At 36.3% G+C, this 22,986-nt stretch overlaps 1 protein-coding gene across 1 annotated transcript; it reads right to left on the reverse strand.

Moving 5' to 3' along the window:
- Positions 1-6,041: 6,041 nt before the first annotated feature.
- On the reverse strand, positions 6,042-6,497 carry ATOH7 (atonal bHLH transcription factor 7). Its single transcript, XM_010301582.2, has one exon. It carries the CDS (start codon positions 6,495-6,497, stop codon positions 6,042-6,044), a length of 456 nt encoding a protein of 151 aa, XP_010299884.1.
- Between the last annotated feature and the right edge of the window lie 16,489 nt (positions 6,498-22,986).

The raw sequence follows: 22,986 nt of genomic DNA on the forward strand, positions 1-22,986 counted from the left end.
ACAAGACCAGAGGTTTCCTCAGGACTTTGCTGTGACAGCTGATTAATGGAATCAGACCTTATGTTATTTAGAAGAAAATCATAAAATACTGTCAAGTTATACACTAGACATGCTTATAAGTAGGTAGTTGTGAAATACAGTTGTTGCTTTTTTAAAGAATTCTCACTATCAATTTGCTCTGGTTTTAAATTATGCTTTCTTTTCCTCATAACCTCAGCCCCTTCACCAAAGTTTGAAAAAACAAGTTTTCTCAGGGGTACCACAGCAGAAGCCAAAGAGTCTTTAGGGTAATTTGCATGTTTTAAAGGTCGATAGATTTGCCAAATTCTCACCATCTTGGAGAATCAGCCTCCAAAGCCTATGCTTGAGCATATACTTCTACCTACAGATACATAGCTGAACTCCATCACTTCTCAAAAAATTCATGCAGAATCGGTCCACTACATTGGTGGCCTAGCTCATGCACTCCCCCTGAAATACCTGTTTGCTGGGTCATGACCAATGCTCCTAGAAGTTTCTCTGTGCGGTAGGGCACTGGAGACCTGTTACAGAGGACTTATTTTTTCAACCTTTAGCTGTTTATCCAGCACTTGTTCAAGTGACAATTGAATGAGGGCCAAACGCACAAACCACAGAATTTCATTCTCCCCATACAGTCTTCACCTTGAATGATTTCGCATATTCTAGGTATGAGGGTCCATTAGTAGATGTTGGAATGAATCTTAAATGAGCAGTGGATGCAAACCCAACACTTGAAGGAAGCTGGATCTTATAGCTCGGATACAGAAAACAACAGGGGAAAAAAAGGATGCGTCCCATTACATTTGCTGGTACTGATTTTGCTTTCCCAGGTAACCATGTTTCTCCATTACCTGGCTTGATTTCTACGTACTTCTGTGCCCGCTAGGTCAGAGATGATGTTCTTAAGACTATTTTACCTCAGCTACAGCTCCATGAGCTAAAGCAGTTCCTACACATTTTATGATTTCCTCTAAGCAACACAATGCCTTTATACTTCAAGTCCACTAAAAAGAACAATTTATAGCATAATACAAAGAAATCTTGGGCCATATGTGCTGTGAATTTAAGTGGAGTTCTCCATTGATATCAGTGGGAAATTCTGTTCAGAAACTGACCATCCTTTAGGAGCATACAATCTGTTAGTAGCAGGCAACATGGTTTTGTAAAGAAATGGAAAAATCCTGAAGACATTATGAAATCTTGAAAAACAAACCCAAATATGCACCCCAGGCTGCACGAAGCCATTCAACAATGAACTCCTTATTCCTTGGCATTACATATGCAGACATTTTAAGTGAATTCCATATAAGATATATTTTGCATGCTAATTTTTGTACAAATGAAAACTGAATTACAAATTAGAAAAAAAGTAAGTAGACTATTAAAATGTGCTCTTTGTTAGAAAATATATTTAAATATTATACATGGGGCTGCTTTGGGTTTTTTAAAGCCATGTTTTCCTGAAACTTAATTAGAGTTAAAAACATAAAGAAATTTTTAAAAAGTGCCCAAGTACCAGGTGAAATCAATGTTTGTTACAAGGTATCTGTGTAGAGGAAACAGTGGACTGCTTCTTCAATGAATAAACATGTCTTTATTCTCAGTGCATTTGTTTTTTCCCTGGATATTTTGTAGAGATTGAACAGCTGAACATATTTAGGGCAAAAAGAAAAAAGAAAGTGTTCTGTACATTCTTACTGAATTTTAAAAATCCAGATAAATTTTACTCCTAAAGTACAGAAAACTGCATCCATATTGCTTAGCCCAAATAACTGGAAACCTAAGTGTAAGGGTACCCATCTTAAGGCAAAAACTTATTTTGGAAAATCAAAACTTAAACACATCACTATAGGGACTTCCACAAAGATTTCACCAGGGAAGTTCTATTTAACAAGGTATAGGAAACTTAGCTAAATATTTAAAAATCTAATGATACTCATGCATCCCCATGTGAAGACGCTGTAATGTCATTGACCTTACAAGACTACAACTAAGGTTAGCAACATTTTTACTTTTCAGAATTTGTATTGCAGCATCATTTAGGAATTCCAGTCAAGAACTGAGCTTTGCCCTGTATGTGTGTATAGTACAAAACGGACTGTGCCCTAAATACCGTATAAATGGTGAGATGGAAAATAGAAGCCTAAAAAGTTGGAATGATTAAAGTGGTAAGCCATGCTAATACTGATGACCTCAATACTTAGCCAGGAAGAAACCACTAACTTTTTGTTACTAACATACATTTAGGGAACGTGCTACCCTAGTTCCGCTTTCAGCCATTGAAAAGTCACTGCAGTTAAAAATCTCACTCCAGTTCCGAGTTCAAAAATAACTCTGGTCACCTTGCCAAAACAGGGTGATGGAATTCAAAGAATCACAGAAGCAGAGTATCTATAACCGCTTCAAATAGAAAAGCCTGCACTCTGAACTTTTTAGAAGAACAAAATTTCCCACAAATAGTTCATTAGAATTTCACACTGAATTTCAATAGTGAAACATATGTGTGTAGCATGCAACAAATATACTTAATGAAGCAAGCATTTCTCATCCCCAGTGTTTTCACAATAATGTGGTTCTAGAATTACAATGTACTGATACTACAAATATAAGTATTTCAGGTTTGCACTGCTGTTCAGTGGCACAAAAATTTATGAGCAAAGCTCAGGCACTAAGAATACACCAAGCTCTGAGCATCTAGGCTTTTGCTTCATTTGGAGGCCCCTGGAGGCAATAATTATTTAAGGGGAGGAAGCTTCAAATGCCCATACCAGTAAAGTCCAGTACAGAAGATGGGTCACAGCCATTTCCTGACAAGGAACAAACAGCCACTGGGGAACAAATATTTGGAAGCAATAATCAAACCCAAGTTAAACGATCAAGTTTACATTTCACAAAGTGCCAATAAAGTATTTGTAAAGGAAAACTATGAAAAGAAACCAATGACTTCCTGAGTAGCTGTTGAGTTTGAGAAGTCCAAACCAGCATGGATAATATCTACTTTTCAGAGTGCCTTCAGAAAGAATTTTTAATGATCAAACTTCCCCCTCACCTAATTCACTCCCCAAAAAGCTTTGACAAATCATCAATAGACAGGCACCTGTCTATACATTACAAAGAATTTACTCTGCTGCCTTCAGTGCTGTAGTAAATTGGAAATCCCAACTTCCAGCTCAATACTGCACCCTCCCAAGAAACAAAAATACTACAGCATTCTATAAAATGACAATATTTCCACTAGTAACATTACTAATTATTATCAATAGCTAGAGATCAACAAAACATTCACCCCCCACTAGCACAACCAAATCTAAGAGAATGGGGATTATAATCTCATCACATTGTTCGACAGCAGAGATTGACACAATGACATGATCTACAAAGTGTTCACAAGTTATCTACTGCACTAAAGTGCTCTTTAGGACTTTGGTTTCAATTCTTAATAATTTTTGGTAACATAACCACAGATATTTTATGGTTTGTGTTGTTTTGTTCCTCTTTATGTGAGATTACTATCATTTAATCATTCACAGCATACTAATCCATTATTTTTATAATTATATCTATCATCATATGCAGCAGACAGTAAATTACAATGCTGAATGGAAGAAACAAAATCGGAAGAGAAATGGATGTTCAGTACTTTACATAAATTACATAAAATCTGCAATGTCATGTCCTACAAAATCAAATCATATGCCAGTAGTGCAGAAATACATCAGTACTGTTGTTGCACACTACTCTGGTATTTTTACTTTCGTATTGTATTACCCTTCCCACCTAAAGTTTAGGAGGGTATCTCTCACTAAGTCAAGTTTTCCACATCATATAACTGCGATTTATTTGCATCATATTCCCATTTCAGGATAGAAAACCCACTACTGTGCCAGCAGTGCAGGTGAGACATCTGGCTAAAGTCTACAGCTAATAAATTAGCGTGAAATGGCACATAATTTCATTATTTAAGGATTGTATTGATTAGTATCACATAAACTTGTCACTACTTAATGATGAGTAATATTCAAATAGTATTAACTTGGCTATATGATGGAAAACAATTAATTCTATTCTCTCTCTATAAACTTCTGCAAAGAAATCAGTATCGTGCCTTCATATTCCCAAAAGGTTGAATTCACTGTTTGCCAATAAAGATCTCATGTAATTCATAACAAGCAAAAGCCCACACTTTAATAATTAACACCTTTAGAGAGGCTTAAAATATACTGAATGCCCAGTGTTTAAAGGACAGAGTTGCCTCAGATTATGCAGTGCCCGTTCTATATGTATTCAGTCTGGCCTGAAAGTCTGTCCTGGCAGCTTTCACTCCAGGAACAGCCCAGCTCCTGCCTCAGGAAACATACTAGTCTGCAGGATGGTGACCAAGGGCAAAATGTCAATGAGGGTTCTGAGAGAAGACAGGTAGCAAGGTCAGGTCGTTGTAATGTAACTGTTCCTGCAGCAGAGTCCCTCTCCCCAAAACAGGGCTGAGTTCCTATTGATGCTTTTGTTTTTCACTGATAGCTGCTTAATTGTTGAAAATAACTCCTACAAAAACCATTCGTTTGTCATTCGAAAGAATTCTAAAATATAAGCTATGGTGGCAGCCAGCAGGGAACTCGCCAGCCTTCCCTGCTGGAAACCTACCAACAGCTGTTTGGGGACAACAGTTCCTTTTCTCCTTCTCCCTCGTGGCTAACACTAGCAAGGGCTTGTTTCTGGAAACGAGCACCAGCAGAAGTTCCCTTCTAGCTTCATCATCTGCTGCCATCAAAACAGACATTGGCACTTGAACTTTTGCGGACTCTACATCCTGCTACAAACACATCTGCTTCTCCAGCTGTCCTGCTCCTACTCATTTTTCAACCTTCCCAACCTCCTTTCCTCTTCTTTCTACGCAGATCCCTCTATCCTCCACAAGTGAAAGAAGCAAACAAACAAAATGCAATTCAGGGCTGAAATCAACTCAACTGCTTCGCAAGAATGCTCTATAACTTTTTACCAAACTCTTATCTCTAAAGGCTGTTTTTCAGATAGTACGTAAAACAAACTTCTTACTCTAACTGGCAAGAAAGCATCATTTGCTAGTTGATTCTTCTGCACATTAAACTGCCAGGACTGTGATGGAAGTAGGGTAACATTTTGGGTGGGAAAGACACTACGTAAGTAATTCCTAGAGCAGGAATTTCAGGTAGTTGGTTAGGACATATCATAGAAAACACTTTATTTATGATTTACAAAATCTGTTATTGTTTCCAGGCAACATAAATTTTAAAAAAAAAATCCAAACATTGAAAGTCTACAAAAATCTAGAAGTTTAGATCCTTTTCATGTGAGCATTCTCATTTATGGTATATAATCACATATGCTTTTACAGCCATTGAAAACAAAAACATTCCTTCCAGGACTTGAAACTAGCTCTTTTTCGAGCATACGAGAGACACCATAAATTGGATTAAAGCAAACCTACACAACCTTGGAACCCAAACGTCAAACTTACAAAGTTTAAGAAAGCTAGTTCTCTGGAGGACTAGAACTCCAATACATTATAATACCTTTTCCATGGGAGCCATTTCTGTGAAAACAAACCAAAGAATAACTTTGAAGCTGACATAAAAATAAAAACATGGAATGAAGTTAATTTCTGGTGTTATTCCACTCAGTACACCATGGGTCAATTTGGCCCATGATCTGTAGAAAAATGCTGTCATGATTCATTACAGTAAAAAAAACCCAGCAAAAACTTATTTAATAGAAGAGTCAAATTAACTAGATGAACTAGGAAGCAATTATCAGAAAGATTTCAAATTAAAAGTATGCTTTCCACCAGCATTAAATAAGTTCAATCTTCTCAATGCATATCAATTTAAAGCTCTCAAAGCAAATTTATTTGTCAAATTAGTAATAAGATGCAAACAAGAATGAGCTATTATAATGCCAGTATTACCTTATTCAAGCAGATTAACTCTTGCTAATTATTAAATTACACATCTGGCCTGCTGCATATTCTTAGATTGTTAAAAGTTCTAATTAGCTATTTGAAAGTGTTCAGGGTGATAGCTGATTATTCGCTGTGCATAAGGATCACTGTCCGTTGCCATTTTTTGTCCCATATAATGGTGGTAGCTCTCCGGATGAAAGTGTTCACAGTGAAGGCTAATCCATTCTCTTTCAGTACTGTATCTTTCTGCTTCGGCAAGTATTCTAGTGAGAGCCATGATATAACTCAAAGCCATCTGAAGGGTCTCATACTTGGACAGTTTCTTATCTTGACCCCACTGTGGAACCACCTTTCTCAAACGATCAAAGGCTGTGTTCAGTCCTTGCATCCGTCTTCTCTCCCTGGCATTGGCAGCCAGTCTTCTCTTTGCAGCGTTCTCCATCCTTTCTGAACTGCACTTCACAACACAGCCCGATCCACTTCTGCACTGGACGTCTGATTCTACGCCTGAATCCAAATGACTGGATTTGCAGGTTTTCATATTCGATGCAGCTTCAGTTTAACACACACAAAGATTACTTTTTAAAAATTAGGTATCTAAAAAGTGGTAGGGAAAGCACTCATGTGAGTAGCCTGTGTACCTCTTGAATCTGTTTCCAGGTATCAATGATGTGATATTTTTCTTAGCATCTAAAAAAAAAATAAATAAATAAAAGGTCTTCTGGTTCTTCTGGAAATGTCTGGAAATTGCTTCTTATTATTTAAAGAAAGAAAAAAGAGTTTTTAGTGTCTTATGCTTTCATTCTTTTAATTTCTTTAAACTCAAAGAGATAGAAAGCAATGAAATCTCCATTCTCAAAATATATGTTACTGAAGAAAATGGTCCATTTAATCCAAAAAGAATCTTAATGGATTAAAACCACATCAATTCCCAATGACCATTTCAGATGAAAGAAGTTCTGATTCAGTTAGGAGAGTATTTTGAAATGATGAACGGTTGCGATCTGAAGACATAACTTTGTAAGAGAAATCTCTCCTTTCTTGACTCCTGCCGGCAAGCAGTGATCGTGTCTTACAGACAAGATGAGGCTTTATAGAAACTGCAAAAGCTAAACAGGTGGTAGCAGGTGGGCGGGCGGCACTCTGCTTCCATCTCAGTACCTTCCCACCCTGGGAACTACAGGGGGAAAAAAAAAAAAACAAACCAGTAAAATCCGAACATTACAGCTTTCATCTGTTGAGAAGTCTTCCAAAGCCATTCTGTCCAGCCCTAACAACTTGCCATCTGGAGTAGTGTCTGGCTGGCCCCACAAGACTCTGGGCAGTTAAGCAAAAGATCCTTTCAATGGATAATCTGTTGCAACTCAGGGGAAAAAAAATCTCTGTGCATTGTAGTATTTGTGCATTAAAACATGTGAAAATTCTGGTTAAACGGTATTAAGGGTAGAAGAAATAACTGTTGTAATGAAACAGAGGAGAATTACCTTAATAGTATATGGCCGAGAATACTACTTTTGTGCACTATACAGTACCAAAACAAGTAGACTCAAATTATTAGAAACACTTCAGGACTCACAATTTTAATATTGTATAAAGTACACAACATTGCAGAGAGAGTAGTACCTTGAGAAAAATGGGGATTATGTATTCGCATGTCAGCAAATCCATGTCATTAAAATAATTTAAAATATACATCTAAACAGTTAAAATGTAGCTATGGATTTATCTAATAAAGATTATAAAAATATTTTGATAGGTTGGGACATAGATGTACATAAAAACATGTAAGTATACAAATAGTCTGAAATCTGCCCTTTTTAATACACCATATTAAAGCATATATGTGTATTTTATTGGATTTTTTTTTTAAAGTGTATTTTAGTAATATCCCTAAATAGGTAAAGAGGATGTGAAAAAATAATCTGCTTGCTGCAATAAGGGATCATTTCTGCTACCAATTATAACAATAGAGAGCCCACCATATGCACACCCACACCCCAAAATCAAAACATCTTTGTTTTACTGTACTTGTATTATTAAAGCATTATGTATATAAACTTACAAGGAAATATCATACAATCATTTTATGATATACACAAAAGGTAAAAAACCACCCCACCTGCCACACAATGATTTATTATCTGTATTGATTTCAAACTTAATTAAATTGTTACCAGCATTCATAAATTAGTAACTTTTTTCATTAGAGACTGAACACTGTATATTTATTTAGAACTATAGCTCAATTGTTTTCAGTATGACTCCAAAACTTAGTGTAGTTGTAAACAGCTGATTAATCCCTAGCAGAAGCAATGACAATGAAATGAGGTTGAATAATCCAAAAACAATAGGATGCAATTGAACACTAATGGACTCCAGCATGACAGATGTTGAACGTAGGCTGTTACGCCCAGTTGCTCTGCTCTTAATATTCTGAATCCTAATGGTCTTGAACAGAGCTGATAGTTGGGGTAGGGAGTCTCCATTATTCCATTATCAAAATGCATGCCACATCTTCAATTTTTAAAGAAGTACAACTGCATCACGTTTCATTATAAATGTTCAACATTCCTATCTGTGTCCATTGACCTATTCTCCCAGACATAAAGAACTACTACCACACATTAAAATGCTACTTTCTGAATAACAATTTCTGATTATTTGTGTGTGTGAGAGAGCGGAGAAACAGCACACTCTCAGAAAAACCACAAAACCATACATCTTTTACATAGAACTTGTGAGATATTTCTTTTCTGAAGATGCTTCATGGGAAGTACTGCATGTGCAGTAGGAAAAAAACCAAACACCTCTGATCTTCATGCTATTGCTAGAGCATATTTTAGCACTACAGCCTTCTATTCCCAAATAAGTTTGTTAGTTAAATCCTTTGTCTCTTAATCTCAAGGCATTTTTAATGTAAAAGAACACAATACAGTTAATGTGTTTTGTAAGTTAATAAATATTGTGCATTCTCATGAGATAGCTATTACTCAATTCAGATAATTAATCACTCTTAGTGTTGAGTGCTATTAACTTCATACCAGAAATATGAAAAGCATCCCTTTAAAATATCATATGGTATAATACCATATTTTTAAATTTGCCAGCAGTTTTCCTATTTTTAACTTACTATGTCCTGCCAGTACGAATTTCAATGAAGTCTTCAAATATAATGAAAATCACAGTTCTTAAAAACTTTGTATTTCACTCCACTAATGCATAGTAACATACTACACAACAGTGCTGTTAATATTCCCCCTCCTACGTGATTCACCACCAATTATCAGGCTTTGACTAACACATTGAATATAATCTCCAGAGAGCTGTGATTTATCTCTCTTACTGAACAAACTGTACTTTACCTGAAGTGATTTACTATCAAATCACAGGACAAGGACCCAAATCCATCTGGATTAATAAACAACGCCACTACCGGGATTTATAGCTTTTAGGCGAGGCTAAAATTGTTCCGTGGGCAGATCAAATGCCTGCTTTTTCAATGCTATAGCAATTTTTTAAGTTTCTGCTTTATGAAAGAGAAATAACTATTAAGGTTTTATCCACACCAATTAATTTAGTTCATTTGCACAGCCCAACAGCCATATGAAAATATGTGATCTCAAACTAGAAAATAAACAGCTTTATTGCTCAGTCAATAATAGAAAGGGTATCAATGAAATTTTCCCAAGTTTCCTTCACCTGGTTAGATTTCCTCTGTGTTTTAGCTTACTGCTTATGTAATTCTCTTCCCTCCTCCATTTATTTTTAATCATTTCTCAGAGATCTTATTCCTTGAAATAATGTTTCAAATTATTCTCAAGATTTTTACGATACAAGTTTTCAAAAAGCTATTAATATATTCTGATGCGATGGACTGCTGTGGTGCTAAAAACTTTTCTAGATCCCAACTTATATTAGTCTCATCTTTAGTGTACATCAATCATTTCTCAAGAATTTCCCTTTTACTCTTATTTTAGTGTCATAACATAATCTCAAGCCAGAAGAACATTAGAATAACCAGAAAGAAGTTCTGTGTCTACTCAATCACTCAGATTTCATTCTTTGAATCTCTAACAGGTACAAATTTAGTGCTACTCCATGCTATCCTAGCAGCATTATTCTTGATTCACATTTTAATTCTGAAACAGTGCCTTTAATCCAAATATCAGAGGAAAAAAAAGACAGGTAAGAATGCTATTTCAGTCATGAACCAAATTATTTTAGCATCTTTAAGTCACCACTGATATTAGGAAAATAAGGGACAGTTTCAGTCCATCAAAGCAATTAACTAGGTTCAGGATTTATGACTACATACAGAAATACGTTAAAAATTGTCTGCTAGATATCCAAGTTAACAACTCAGATGCGATTATCACAGCACCCACTAAAAAGTGCTGGCTATCTTCCACCTGTACTACTATGCAAAACACAATCTCATTACTTTTGTTGTGGAATGACTGTTGCCAAATACTAATTTTAAAAGGAAGTGAAAGTAACATTTCTGGTAAAGTCTAATTCCTCGATACCTTCTCTAGTTGTACTAAAAATATCATATATGAGCAATATATCAAAGCAAGAATCTTACCTCTTCCTTCTAACCAGAACTCACTATTTCATCTCAGGTAGATCCTTTCTAAAAGCCTCATCACTTCTTACCACTGTAGTTTATACTGAGCAAAGCTGAAAAACTGGCATGCCGTATGCTGCTTAATTAAGAGCAGGTGGGTAACTACCAAAATATGACCATCCTTAAGGGCCCAATTTCTAGTAATATTTGACTCAGCTCAGGAGACTGGCTAGAAATCCACAGTGTGCAGAATAACGTATTTTCCTTCCTTGGTTATTTACATTGCTTTCACTATTATGGCTATAGGACAATCAGAAAACAGAACAGTTCACAAGTGAATGTTATATCGTGAACTGAATGGAAATTGAGACACTAACTCTTTCTGGGAAGTTGAATAGCAATCTACAGCAGTAAGATGAATTTACAATCATTTCACCTAGTGCTTCCCAACCTCATTCGGGACACCCTTTTTCTACAGAGTGCTTAGGACATTCCATTCTCCTCTTCAGTCTCTCTGGGGTGAGCTTTTCTTTCTAATAGTTCAACATGTAAATGTCCCAACCACACTTAAGGCTCTATTTGCCACACTACTCTCCAGCTATCACTTCTTCTCACTTTAACCATTTCTCCTTGCCAGTCATCCTTTTCTGTTTCAAGGTACCTTTCTTAAGAAGCTTTCCCTCAGGTGAGGCTCAAAAAGCATAGCTTTCCCCGGTGATCCGGCACAGGACACCCTTTCAACGTAACTTTGGTTTAAAGCATGCTTCTACAACAGGAGGTCTAAAACCTCCTTAAAAAAACAAAAATGAGAAAGTGTTCATTTTATCATGGTACTAGAAGAACATGTTTGAACCTTTAACTAAAATGTTTCTCACTATATTATGTATTGAATATGATTACTATTACACACCTACACAAGACAGCTCATGAAAAGAAAGAACTTTCCACTTAAAATGATACTGCAACCCATTGCACCACTAAAGCAGCAAAAACCAGCTTTGACATATGATTACAAAGCTAGCAAATTTTCTGAGTACTTGACGTCACATAGGTTCTCATACACTTAAAAATATAGTTATCTATCAATGTCAATTCCACCTGTGTGTGCTCAGCGATCTGCAAAAGCTGGCCTCAAGTTTTTCACAAAGGGACCTATAGGCAACACACAATAGGGGACACGCAGTTACCTGGCACAATGTTCACCATTCAGCTAGCATTGTGCAAGGAACCTCAGATAATGAAGTAGTACAGCTCTGTAAGTTTTGAGCTACAGCTGAACTAACTAGCCTGGGCAAAATACGGATTCTCTGTTCATATTTCAAACATGAATTAACTTGTTTGACACTAGCTTCAATAGCACTGGGCACTACAAATATGCCCACAGCAACCAATTAAAAAAAAAATTAAATTACTTATTAAGCATTACATAGGCATTCTGGCACAGGCAAGAGCAGAATCCATCTATTTAAGATGTAATTCAGTTTCTTTAACCATCTTTTATTTTCTGATATACCCAATTTCAATGAGGCAAGAGTCTTCCAAAGATGATCTTCCTTTACTGTATAGCTTGAGACTTACTAAAAGCAGTATCTACGCTATGCACTGAGAAACAGATGAGGGAAGGGATCTAGTTTACCCTCCTGACTCCAGACAGGAATTACTGTTTTTATGATCTCGGATAGATGTTTTTCTAACCTGTTCTGAAAAACCTCCTACAGGGTAACTAGCAGCAAAAGTGATAAATTATTATCTTCTAATATACCAGGTATCTCAGGATTAGAAAGACAAAGTAGGTGGTTGGGACATATTTCATCAGCTGATTTGACCATATTTCCTCACAGCAGAAGTAAGTATAAACTTGGGACTCTTGAGTTCAACTCCAGATTCTGGAAGGAGCAGTACTCCAGGGGCTATTTATCTCTTGGTCCTGACCTCCCTCTGTGGAGGCCCCTACAATCTCTCCAACTTTTTCAGATGTCTCTCATCCAATTGTCATCCTGCCCATTCCTCACTCGTGTGCATCACAATCACCACTGTAAATATAAGGGCGTCTTTGAGATTACAGGAAGATAAACTCCCATGTTTCACCTCCTGTGCCCACTGCCCTCCAAATAAAATGAGATGGTCCTTTTAACCTCAAACCAGAGATGTTTGTTCCAAATGGATTCTGCAGGGATGGTAACTGCCAAAGCCCAACAATTTATGAACCAGCATATCTGAACTAGGATTTGTGTGCTATTTTCGAAAGTTTATAAATGTAACTAAATTTAATGAGATCGCTGACACTGAAGCAGTACCAGCGCTACAAACAAAACAAAACCAAAAATCCTAAGCTTGTTACAAAGAATGGATGAACTAAAACTTCTTAATAGGAAAATCAGCTTAGTGTTCTTCCTTAATGAAAAGATACAGCCAATCTCAAGCAACAAAGGTAATGCAGTTTAGGATGCCATTCGAGCAGAGGGTGTGATTTGTTATTACATCTTATCTGCTGAAACTTCAGGTTTTTGCTGAAACAGGTAGTCTTCATCCTTTCCCATCCCTAGGTGCTCGCTTCCTCCCAAACACTGGCAAGGTAGGCAATAATGCAGCCACAGGGTGAGTCAGTTCCCCAAGCTGACTTTGTTAAAAACCACTCTTTCTTACATTGTAGTAAGTAACTGTTAAATTACCTATTTGTTATGCCATCTGAAGCATAAGAAACACATTAACGTTACTGCAAATTATCAGTTTTAAAAAACCCCAAACATAATTTTAGTTGTCCTACATTCAAAAAAAACTTTTTCTTTTTTCATTAGATAAAAAATACCAAGATCATTCACAAGTTAGCCTTTAAAATTGATTTTTTTTTTTTCTTTGGAATTCAGAATGAAAACCACAAAAATTCCTAAACACAGAAACTGAACAGGTAACTATGCTCAGAGACAGTTTGGAATTTCATCCTGGAATGAAATTACTTCCTTAGAAGTATCTATATCTTTTTTCAGCACAAGTATTAACTTTACCAAAATTCCTCCTAAGAATATGTCTAATCCTATACCTAAAATGGCAAATACTACAATTTCCAATTCAATTATGCCTGCATCCAACCTACTTGCTAATCAGTAACTATGTATTTTACTTGGGCTTTGTTGAGAGCTGTGGTGTCCAGCTTTCACAAGACCATGGGCAACAACACTAACTGTAAGTTGCAGACATCGTAGCAGGTTCTTAGAGTTGTGGGGTGTTAGGGCTCTCCCCAGCTAGCTATGAAAGATCGTTAATTATGAATGTGTGAAAAGATAACTCCTTTTTATTTTCTCATAAACATTTTTCTCTTAATATGTTGGGATTGTCTTGCTGATTCACAGGAGAAAACCAAAGCTGTTCATACAGTAGCAGACTCTTCTATTGGCAATGAACTTATTTTATCACAGCCTACGGAATCACACAGAATCACAGATTGGTAGGCAGTGGAAGGGACCTTTGGAGATCACCTAGTCCAACCCCCCTGCTAAAGCAGGATCACCTAGAGCAGGTTGCACAGGATCGTGTCCAGGTGGGTTTTGAGTATCTCCAGAGAAGGAGACTCCACAACCTCCCTGGGCAGTCTTCTCCAGTGCTCGGTCACCCTCAAAGTAAAGGAGTTTTTCCTCACATTCAGATGGAGCTTCCTGCGTTCCAGCTTGTGCCCATTGCCCCTTGTCCTGTCACTGGGCACCACTAAAAAGAGTTTGGCCCCATCTTCTTGACATCTGCCCTTTAGATATTTATAAGGATTGATCAGATCCCCTCTCAGTCTTCTCTTCTCCAGGCTAAACAGGTCCAGCTCTCTCAGCCATTCCTCATACAAGAAATGCTCCAGTCCCCTAATCACCTTCATAGCCCTGTACTGAGCTCTGTTCAGTTCCTTGTCTTTCTTGAACTGGGGAGCCCAGAACTGGACACAGAACTCCAAATGTGGCCTCCCCAGAGCAGAGTAGGGGGGGAAGGATAATCTCCCTCGACCTGCTGGCCACGCTGTTCTTAATGCATCCCAGGATACCATTGGCCTTCTTGGCCACGAGGGCACATTGCTGGCTCATGGATAACTTCTTGTCCACCAGGACTCCCAGGTCCTTCTCCACAAAGATGACGCTACACTTGCTTGTATTGAAGAGACAGCTGTTACACTAGCGGACCTTTCTGTTTACTATTCAGGGGAGAAAGAGAAGTAAAGAAAGAGAGGTATAAAAGATTCCTCATGGTATCAAAGGAGAGGAATGTTAAGAATGTGCTCCCACTGAGTTTTCCCAGATACATCAGCAGAAAAAATCTTATTTAAAATCAAACAAACAAATAGCTTGCACATGCAAATTTTGGTCAAGCAAGTAGCATCTAGCTTGACATGCTTGAAAAGGAGAACCAAAAAAAAAAAAAAAAAGCATTTTACCTATTACATTAAAACTTTTCTGTATAATTTATAACTGTTAAAAAATGCACTCTCTGAGTAAAAGCACCATTTCTGTCCCCGGACACCAACAGCTAGTCCACTTCACTTCTAGTGAGTTCTTCTTCCTCATATGCAATCTTCCAACAACAGACTCTATGAACATTCAGCTTTCTATTCCTTCCAGAAAAGTGCTGGAACATTCATTTTCTCCCTTTTTTTCCTACAGTGAAAAGTCACTGTCTAAAGTCTATTCTTTTCTCTATCAAGAGGCGTGAAGACTCTCAGACTGAAACTGGTATCTTCCCAGCACCTATAATCACAAAAAACTGAGTGCTGCAAGACAGGCAATCTATTTATGAAACACTATTACTTTTCTATAATTTCTATACCATAAAGACTTTGCAATCTGCAACCTGCTTCACTCGAAGTACAGAAAGAATTGCTGTGCAGGAAAATACAAGGCAGTTTAAGTATGAAAATGAGTGATGAAATTGTTGAAAATAGAAATACTTCTTGACAAGTAGACAAAACCCCAAAACCATAGAGAATGGTCCCTGTTTGAGAAGCAGAAAAGTGCACAAGAAAGAAGTCTGTAAGGGATAAAATATGGCGTTTAATGCCATGAACCTGTAAAGACCGTGTATGTTAATATTAAGCCCTGAGTAATCCCACTGAATTCAATGGCAGCCTGCTTACAATATTCAGATAAACACCAGCACTTGGAATTTCAGGGAAAAGAGAAAAAGCAAAGAAAGACAATGGGGAAAAACAAGGGCCACGAGATGAGATATAAGCAGAGATACATGCAGGAACAGAAATAAAGAATAAAAGGAAGATGAAAAAACAAGGTAAGGTTCAGTGGGCTGAGCTGCAACAGTTTACAGTGGCTGGAATCTAGTCTATAATATTAAGGAACTGTCTTTTTTTTTTCCTTCTCAAACCCTTTGACTCACTGTTGTAACATGAAGAAGAGAATGTAATGCACTTTGGAAATGAATTACAGTTACACATCTGGTTCCTAACCAATTAGGCAGAAGACTCAAAACTCCTCATGTCCCAAAACATAATTAAAGCTACAATTAGTGTTGCTTTGCCCAAAACAAAATCGTGTATCGATTGTGCCATATAGTTTACTGACTGAAATAAAAATATATGAAGCAACAATGGAGAGGGCAATGCCAAAGGATGCCGTAAGCTTTTTATAAAATAATTTTTCAGTTCGGGAGGAGTTATTTTCTTGTGCAAACAGGCATAAAATTACTACCCACTGCCCTGCTTCTCATTGATTTCTACTTGGCACAGTTTGCCAGATGCTGTTTGGTCTAAGTGTTGCCTTGACCTCCACTGGTGACGCTGGCCCCTTTTTGCTTTGTTGCGCAGTATTTTCCCAGCAGGGAGGTCCCACCCCTCTAATAGTTCAGTTGCAACTTTTGCTAAGGCTTATAGGTTACCCAATATGTTGTACTGGAGGGGCCAGCCTGACTGGAATTAACTCAGAAGTGGCGTCCAGCATTGTGGCTGAGCTGGCCCAGAGGAGATTATAAATGACCACCCAAAACTAATTAAATATCTTGTCTCCTGCTGGTAAACAAAAGCGAATGAGGGCAAAAATATGAAATGCCTGATTTAACTAGGATCTGTAAGTAGCTTGACAACAGCAACCCTGAAGTCAGTGATGCATGATTTAAAAGCCCCTAATGGGTCAAAGCTGTTACACAAATGAGACTTTTGTCGATTATCCTTCACTTTGTATAGCTGCAAAACTGTTATATAAATGTACTTACTATCAGTTTTTCAGAGTATTTCACATAGAATTTCTGGGGTAAGAGCAGTATAAGTCAAGGTACTTATTTAGAAGCATTCTTAACTTTCACTTTTGCCAACTGAAAAAATACAGGAAATTAATATGACCACCCAAAGAAATATGTTACAAATAGAAGTGACAGTATTTTTCAGTAACATTTTTCAAGGAATCTGTACTGTCAAGTGGTGCTTCATAAAAATGAGATAGATGAATTCTCTTATTTAATAACATATTTATTAACATTTAAAAAAAATTTTTAGCTATATGCCTTTTTCAAGGCACTTCTATTTAAAGAAATATATATAGAATACATCTAGAAGGATATATAAAAGAAATCAGGTTAAATTATTTAATTCAGAATAATATATAAAGAAATCAGCTAAATTATTTAATAATGAATCAAATGCTTTGGATATATATAATTCAGATTTAATGTATTCAGTTCTGAAAATTAGAAGTCGTCTCTCATAGGCATTTTAAATATCGTATGTCCATAAGGACGTACTATATTTTAAAATACAATATTGCAGATTTAACTTCTTTTCTTTTAGTAATGTATAAAGTTATCATGAATATGTTTCAGAATGTTAAATGAAGAAATGTCCTACAAAAAATCCCATTAATAAAGAAAATCAGGATTCTAATTAGAATGTTCTATATACTAATTCCACATACATGCTTAACTTCACAGGTTTATGTAACCCTACTGCAGTTAATGGGACTAATCAAGTGTCAAAAGTTAAAAATAGCTGTAAGTTTTGGTCATCCAGGACCTCAGTTCATAATGCTGTTTGTGTGAACTAGAAAGCGACTTGTTTAATGAAAGCATAGCATTCACCTTTTCTGGGAAGGCATGTGTTAAATCACAATGTTTTCCAGAAGCACATTTTTACTTACTTTTAAAAAAAGCCTTTACGATAAGGTTATCTTTACTTGCTGAAATTTGAAAACTTATTGAAAAGGATCAAATATACAGGTAAAAGAAAAGAAAATCTTAAAACAAACTGATAGATACGTATAAATACACATATACAAAAATATATATATACATGTCACTTCATTTTTTACATTACCATTAGATTTTTACATTATAATTAAACTGGTTATGGAAATTAAGTAATCCCACTCAGTTTAAGTAAAAGTTTTAGACTATTAACTGTAAGGGCTGATGTTGTCATTAATGCTTTCCAAATTAACTACGATTTTTGTAGCTACATTGGTTTGCATCCTGCCACAGACAGATGAGATGCACATGCACACAATGCATATAACACATCTGCTCTTTTGTCCAAAATGGACAGCAGGACACCACAGAGGTTTTTCCATCAAAAGAAATGCTATTCTAAAGATTAGAGACGTTCTAGTTAGGCACTTGGTAACATTTGATGTTTCCGTTTTCCATCTCCCAAGTGTCACATTTCCAAACTATAACGAATTAGATGTGACAGGTATATTCTAAAAGCGACTAGTAAGCTGGCTGTGAATAAAGAAATACTTAATATAGTGATATAGTGATGCTAATATATAATGGCTGGATTTAGAATGCACAAGGGACAATGTTTTCCCATTAGGTACATGAGAATAAAAAAGTGATAAACCATGACTAGAAGAGCAAAAAACTCACTTCATCCAAAGTATATAGAAAAAGGACTGAATATTTGGCATTAAAAACCTTGCTGGTTTTTTTCCTCCCATGAATCTAGTTGTTTCTTTTCATTCCTTATTATTTCAGAGATTTCAAGAATCTTGAATGACAGCATTCTATCAGATTTTAGTGGAGTTTTTCGCTTAAATTATCCAAAGTTCAGGATAGGGAAGTTTTGTCAGACTTAATTAATATCACAGTGGAAATTACAAATGAAAAGCTTTCTACAGCATATATGCAGCACTTGTGTTAAACAGGCTTCCTTTTAGATATACAAAATAAATTTCACAATCTTGCTCATTTAATTGCATTCATTGTGGTTTATGCCATCAACTACTCATGCCATCAACATACTCATCAACTTAATTCCTAATGCAAAAAAACGCAGTAAGGCAGCTGTATTTCTCTTGCAGCTGGTTGTCTTCATATACAAATGAGAAGCAAAAAGGTAAGTATTGCTTTGTTTTTCCTTACAGCTTAAAAAAAAAAAAAAGTGACTGAGCATAGTAATAACTATAGTTTTGTAATTCAGACTGGCTGAAAAATGTGCATTGAATAAAAAGTGCTATCAGTTTAAAGAATTAGTGATGCTTTTAGAGTCAAACCCTAGGAAAACTTCAGCCCAAGTTCTATAGCATCAAAAAATCAAGAATGCAAAGCTTACCGCAAGGGCTATTTAATCTAACAGACAAACCCATAAAAAGATCCAATAGCTGGAAGACAAAAGTTTGAAAACCATGAACTGGAAAACACAGAATATATTTTCAACAGAAAATTCCTAGATATTTTACCAAGCAATATGATAGATTCTTCATAAGCTTTCATTTTATATTAAATTTGGATGTCTTTCTACTATACCTAAATCACAAGTATTGGCTTCAGTGCACAGTTTGCTTTGTGGACTATTACTGTTTGTGATAACGTGTTCAGGTCATCAGATTAGATGACAACCTTATGTATGTGAATCTATGAAATGCAGAAAAGACTACCAGTTACTAATAATCCAAGATAGCATCCAATAAGAGTCTGAAACTACAAAGAATTCTGGAAAACTGCATGCAGATTAATTTCCCTTACTCTCTAATCTTTTTCTTTAGGGAAAGCATGTATCTTCTTGAAGGTGACTAGAAGCCATTGAACGTATCTCAGGCATTCACAGAATAGTTGTAAAATTCCAAAGTGCTCAATGAAGAGGAAACAAACCCAAATAATTTTTACTGGTATCACTGAAGCCCAACATGTATCACTGTATCACTCTGTCTTCCTTTGAATTTTGAGGAGTATGTGACAAAACAGGAACATGTAAGACTGGAAAGGGAACACAAGCTTGTATCTATTTTTTTCAGAAGGGTTGTTTTCTAGAAAGGGTGTTAATGTATTCTTCCACAAAGGATGCATTGATTAGACTGGTCTCAACACATTGTACAAGGCCTTTGCATAGGTACACATTGGAAGAAGCACATGAGAAAATTTGTCCTAGTTGAGAAAAGACCAGCATAATCAGTCTCAGGTCTCAGTAAGAGAACTAAGATGCCTGAAAACAGTTGAGGAGGGAAAAATTAACATCCAGAATTTATGGTCTCTCTTCTACTTTTTCTTAACTGGCAGGGAAGGCTAACTGAAATGATGAATTCATGTTGTATCAATTTTAAGGATCAAGATTCCACCTTCTTTTAGTCTATCTCAAAATCCTAGGGCATAGCACAACTTAATTCCACATTCCCGGTCAGCAGGGAAACCTAGCAAAGATTACACCTCCTGAAGTACCATTCCCTCTGGAGCTCTTCCTGGACCTGTCTGACCATACCACCTTTTAGTTGGTGCTAGTACTTGATGAGACAATTGAATCCTTTGTTACGAACTTCCAAAATGAAAGAAAAGTACCAATTAATTGGTATTCTGGCTGGGACTAATTCAAAGGTGTCTTCTAGTACCTTGGGATATGGTGTGTTCTACCTTTGGAGAGACTCAATCAGATCAGAAGATTGATGAAGGGGTGGTGAGGTCAGGTTTGCAAATACAGAACCATCTGCAGAGTCTCCTGGGTTGGTACCTGCACACAGTAATTTACAGGAGCAGTGTTCCTTTTAATCTACTTTTTTTTTTCTGCTGAAATTGTAACTTTATTGAGAAAGTGCCTGCAGTTTGTTAATAAAAAGGGTACTTTTGTTTATTGATGCTAACTAACTGCTGAAAGGTTTCTGAAAGTTTGTAGTAACCATACTCCTTAAAAAATACAGGTAAGAACAGAGGTTATGAATGTTAAATACGTAGCCAATTGGACACATCTTTGGAAAGCTGCTACACAGAAACATTAAAGTCCAAGAAGGTTGCTTTAAAAAACAGAATTATTCTGTTCAGAAAGGAGCCATTTCTTTCTGAATATGGGTGACTGAAATTATCATAGCCATTAAGATTATAATTTATATCATAAATATTTATGGAGAAAGGAGGCCTTCTGAAACAAGAAAAATTCAAGAATTCCAGCTGGAATTTCCCACCTGAATTGACCTTGGTGGGATGGGCACGCCAGTAAGTCCCCTTTTGTTTGGATCCAAATCATAGCGAAAGGTCAGTAGAGAACACATTTGGATTCAAATTCAGGTTCCTGGCTTTTTTGCACCTCATATTCTGCTCCAGCTCTACTATCACCTACATAATTCTCTTCTCTAGCCTAACATCTCTCAATCTGACTACCAGATCATACAAACTCTCTTTGCATCATTAACTTCAACTAGGGGCAAAAACTAAGGACATGCCCTTAAGCATTTTAACTATGCTGACATACTAGAGAGTCTCTACACAGGCATTACACCTCCTTCTCCTCTTCCTGCTCCTCACAAACCTACTTCATCTCCTTCAAACTCCTTCCTCTTCACAATTCTAGAAAAGTTCTTGAGAACTTTTCTTTGGTTTGCTTAATGTATCTCATCTACCCTGTAATTCTAAACAGGACAAAAATTGCACAGGGAAAGTGGTTTCTTGGTTTGGGTGTATCGCCAAAAAAAGTCACAGAACGCTGGACAGTGGGATAAAACTTAGGCTTATATGATTCATGACATTAAAAACCAAGGAATGTCCTCCTTTGCCAATCAGTGAGGCAAAAACACAAGCCAAAGTGAACCTTTCACTAAGAAACCATCAATTAGAAAATGTTTATTTTTCTTACTCGTTAAGTCTAAACTAAAGGCCTTAGTCTAAAACTGACTTCTAGTAAAGAAGTTTTTCACACTTTTCAACTATCTGGTAATTTACTGGATTTTGATATTCCACTTTCCCATTCTTTTGAAAATTTTTAATTATTGTTTTGTAGTAAATGTTAGGAAATAAAAGGACAGTGACTCAGCAACTCAGCAATTGAGAAAAATCCCTTGTTCTCTCTTTTGTTTAAGTCTGGTAATTATTTTAAAGACACAATCTACTCCTCTGGAAAAAGTACAAAATCAAAGAAACCCAACAAACTTAGAAGTCAAACTGCTTAATTGGCACATTTTTCAGTTTTAATTGAACTAATTTAATTTTTACCTGATTTGGCATCACCCTTAATTTTAACTTAGTTTCCTTTTTTAATTCTGGGAAGGCTCCCTCTGTTCCTGTCATGTTTCCCTGTCACTCTGATGAAATATTGGAGACAAAGACATCTTTCCTTTCCCAGAAATAACTGCCTCATCTGTTGCTAATTTCCCTTCCTATCCCTTATGGAACATATGGCTCCTTTCTATGACCTCTTGCTGTGTACACATTTGTGAGATCTTTTATTCCCAACTTTGCAAAATTTTCCAGTTTTGTAACAACTTTTCATATATGTTTTCCATCTATCCTCATCTAGATAACAGAAATGCAAAGTACTTTCATGAATCCTTCAAGCAAATCTGTTAAAGGGCCTATTGAATAATAAAAAAAAAAGGCTTCTCACTTTCTTTTCATTCCTTTTAGCTGTATATTCATTTCCATAAGCCACAAACTTATATGGTTTCTGTTGCTCAACATTTTTTTTCTTATTTTGCTTCCTTCCTCCTTTTTATGTGCTTTCTTCCTAGCCCCTACATGAGCTATGCCTCTGCAGAGACATGCACCAAAGAAGTAAAATGAGCAAACAGGTATTTAAATTTTCATGTCTTGGCTGTTGGATCTAGCCAGGGATTTACTCAAAACTTACAGTGGCCTGTAACTTAATGACCTCCTGTTGGACACTGTTGTGATAAATAACTCACACACAGAGGAATTTTTGGAATTTTCCCTTCACATAATTTGCTCTTGGTTCAACACATCCCGAGGCTACAGCCTTAATTAAGAGAGCAGCACAAAACAGTTCTGTAAATCCTCTGCGCAAGAAACACTAAACAAAGAGATACTGCATTTTTCCAACCTTCCACTTAGTATCTTCACTTAAATTAACTTGATTCAACATTTTAATTTAATCAAAACAATGCAAGTTAACTATTTTCTTAGAGAAACACTAAATTCCAAACTTGTATGTTAATAATTGTAATATTATACAGGCAGTTCCAAAAAATTCTCTCAAACTATTTTAATTAATGAGGAAGGCCTAGTAACTTCATTAAAAAGAATCACTGGAAAGCCCACAATGATGAAGTCTGCA

The sequence above is a fragment of the Balearica regulorum genome, chromosome 7 (assembly GCF_011004875.1).
Source record: "Balearica regulorum gibbericeps isolate bBalReg1 chromosome 7, bBalReg1.pri, whole genome shotgun sequence".
In the NCBI taxonomy this organism is placed as follows: domain Eukaryota; kingdom Metazoa; phylum Chordata; class Aves; order Gruiformes; family Gruidae; genus Balearica; species Balearica regulorum.

Bases quoted from the DNA above. Each gene is read 5' to 3' on its own strand.
- ATOH7 (XM_010301582.2), bottom strand. From the start codon at position 6,497: ATGAAAACCTGCAAATCCAGTCATTTGGATTCAGGCGTAGAATCAGAC.